The sequence below is a fragment of the Protobothrops mucrosquamatus genome, unplaced genomic scaffold (genome assembly GCF_001527695.2).
Source record: "Protobothrops mucrosquamatus isolate PMUCROS unplaced genomic scaffold, P.Mucros_1.0 scaffold2570, whole genome shotgun sequence".
Taxonomy (NCBI): domain Eukaryota; kingdom Metazoa; phylum Chordata; class Lepidosauria; order Squamata; family Viperidae; genus Protobothrops; species Protobothrops mucrosquamatus.
Window position 1 is genome coordinate 4,916 of NW_015388628.1, and position 2,732 is coordinate 7,647.

Below are 2,732 nucleotides of genomic sequence, written 5' to 3' on the forward strand. Positions count from 1 at the left end.
CTACCTGTAGAACATCAGATGTACAAAGCCAAGCCAGTCTATCCTTTAACTTCAGTCAATGACCAGTATTTCATTTAGAAAAGCATAAAGGTTAAAAAAAACTTGCTACCTAAAATAAAACCACATATTATAATAGCACCAGTGACTTTTCGGAAGTTGCTATATAGCAGCTAAGATCCCTAGAAAATATGACCACTAATGATTATGGGAAGTGACATTTAGCAAACTTGGTTGATCCCTGATCGTTCTTTAATAATTCATATGTACATCTGCAGGGATTCCAAAGAATTTAAGTTCCATTCCTCCAAACCCTTCAGAAAAAGAATGGAAAAGATTGATGGGAAAAGGGTGAAAAATAATTTTGGGCTTGTTGTTCCAGCCTCAGCTGATACCAGAACTAAGAAGTAGACTATACATTTTTTGGGGGTGTGTGTGTTATTTTTATACGAAAAAAGAAACATTCTCTACTCACCCACCCACCATTAATTAAATAATGTGCTTAGGGTTTATTTTCTTTTTTAATGCTCTTTGGGTCAGGATGACATTTGAAGACTGGTGCAAGAACTTTACTGATGTGGACATTTGTCGGATTGTGAACACGTCTTTCTTCAGTATCCATAAGACCTGGGAAAAGAAAATGATGCGTGGAGAGTGGACCAAGAATCCAGATCCCTTGTTAAATCGCTCTGGAGGGTGTTTAAACCATGAAGCCACATTTCTCCAAAACCCTCAGGTTTTCATATAATTTATATTTGATTCATACATAGTTTGGATCTTCTGTGGGCATAAATCTAAACCCAAAAAATTTTGTTCTTCCAATATTTGAGGAGCTTCTACAATGATGAGAGGGTCAACTTATTTTCCAAAGCACCAGAGGGCAGGACAAGAAACGATAGATAGATAGATAGATAGATAGATAGATAGATAGATAGATAGATAGATAGATAGATAGATAGATAGATAGATGGATGGATGGATGGATGGATGGATGGATGGATGGATGGATGGATGGATGGATGGATGATTGATTGATTGATAGATAGATAGATAGATAGATAGATAGATAGATAGATAGATAGATAGATAGATTGATAGATAGATAGATAGATAGATAGATTGATAGATAGATAGATAGATAGATAGATAGATAGATAGATAGATAGATAGATAGATAGATAGATAGATAGATAGATAGATAGATAGATAGATAGATAGATAGAATTCACTACATATAGGACTTGACCTGACATAGGATAAGACAGGTTAAAACTGTTTTTGGGTTTCGTTGTGCTTATATTTACATCATGTTAATTCATTAGAAACGGCAAATGTAACTACCTCTTATGCATGTGTAATATTTAGATCCATGCTGCCATTCGTTGTTGTTGTTTTTTTTTTTTTTTAAAAAAAAGCAAAATGCATTCAGAGCATGTACATAAGTGCACGTAGCATTGTGCAATGCTCTTTAAAGCAGCTATGTCTTAGGATTGTGCAGCCACCCCCATGACTAACAGGCATTCAGAATCTAGCAGTAAATCCTGTAAAGTTTTTTAGGGGTGAGGACTGACAGAGGGAATTGTTTGCATACGCATAAGCTAGAAGTTCACTTTTGAAGTTGTGACTAAGATATAAGCATTTATCTCCTGAAATCTCTTTTCCACTCATCCTCAGTTTGGCAGTACCTATATTCCTCTGGACATGGTCCATAATACTGGTCCATATTATGTTCCACTAGTTTTCGTATCAGCACTGCTTTTATGCATTGCATAGTTTAAAATTCTGCAAAAATATTGCACTTAACACATATCCAAAGGATCATGGAATCATAGAATTCTAGGACTGAAAGGGACCTTGGAGGTCTTTTAGTCCAATCCTCTGCTCAAGTCAGGAGTCCTTATACTATCTTGGATAAATGGTTGTCCAATCTACTGTTGAAAATCTCCAGTGATGGAGCTCCCAAAATCTCAGGAGGCAACACTTAGACCAGGGGTAGGCAACCTCGGCTCTTTTATTCCTGAGCCAGCCGGCTCAGGAATTCTGGGAGTTGAAGTCCACGAGTCATAAAAGAGCCGAGGTTGCCTACCCCTGACTTAGACCAATTCTCTCTCTAGATACTGTACACATTTCTAAAACTATTTCAGTATTTTGTTTTCTGCAATGTTCTGCATTGTGACATTTGGAGAAATTAAACTTCTGGTGACTAAGTTCCATCAGAAGTTTTGGTATCAAAGTTCCTTCCCAAAGATCAGATTTCACAACCAATTGTCCTTATTTGAAAGTAGGCACCCATCATTTTTATCTATCAACTATTCCAAAGATAAACAGGATCACTTCAGCTCCTTTAAAAAGAATAAAACTGGCACCGACAACTAATCCTTGAGTTTCATCTTACTTTGATCTGCTTCCTAGGATTGCCCTATATCACTACATTTGTCTACATAACAACCCTGGAGCTAGGTTAGTTACATATTTTGAGTATTCCACCTTCCAACATTGACCAGTGAGATACCTTTAGAGGTTCCATCAATAAGGTTGATAAGAATTCCCATAACTCAGAACTAATCTCCAGGAAGTTTAGTATTTTCCAAGTATGTACTTCAACATCCAAAGAGCCTTCAAGTTGGGAGATTATGGCACTGATCTTCAAAACATCTGGACTGTACTTAATTGGGAAAAGTTGCATTAAGTGCTGTGTAAGGTTGTTGTATGCAAACATATGTATATCACTGGAA

At 36.6% G+C, this 2,732-nt stretch overlaps 1 protein-coding gene across 1 annotated transcript in view; it reads left to right on the forward strand.

Moving 5' to 3' along the window:
- LOC107295916 (calpain-5) overlaps positions 1-2,732 on the forward strand; it is a gene marked incomplete at its 5' end in the record, with an annotated part of 26,758 nt that overhangs the window by 3,630 nt on the left and 20,396 nt on the right. The window contains one exon of the mRNA XM_015825251.1: positions 538-733. Within this exon, the coding sequence (XP_015680737.1) occupies positions 538-733 (196 nt within the window). The remainder of the gene's footprint in view (positions 1-537; positions 734-2,732) is intronic.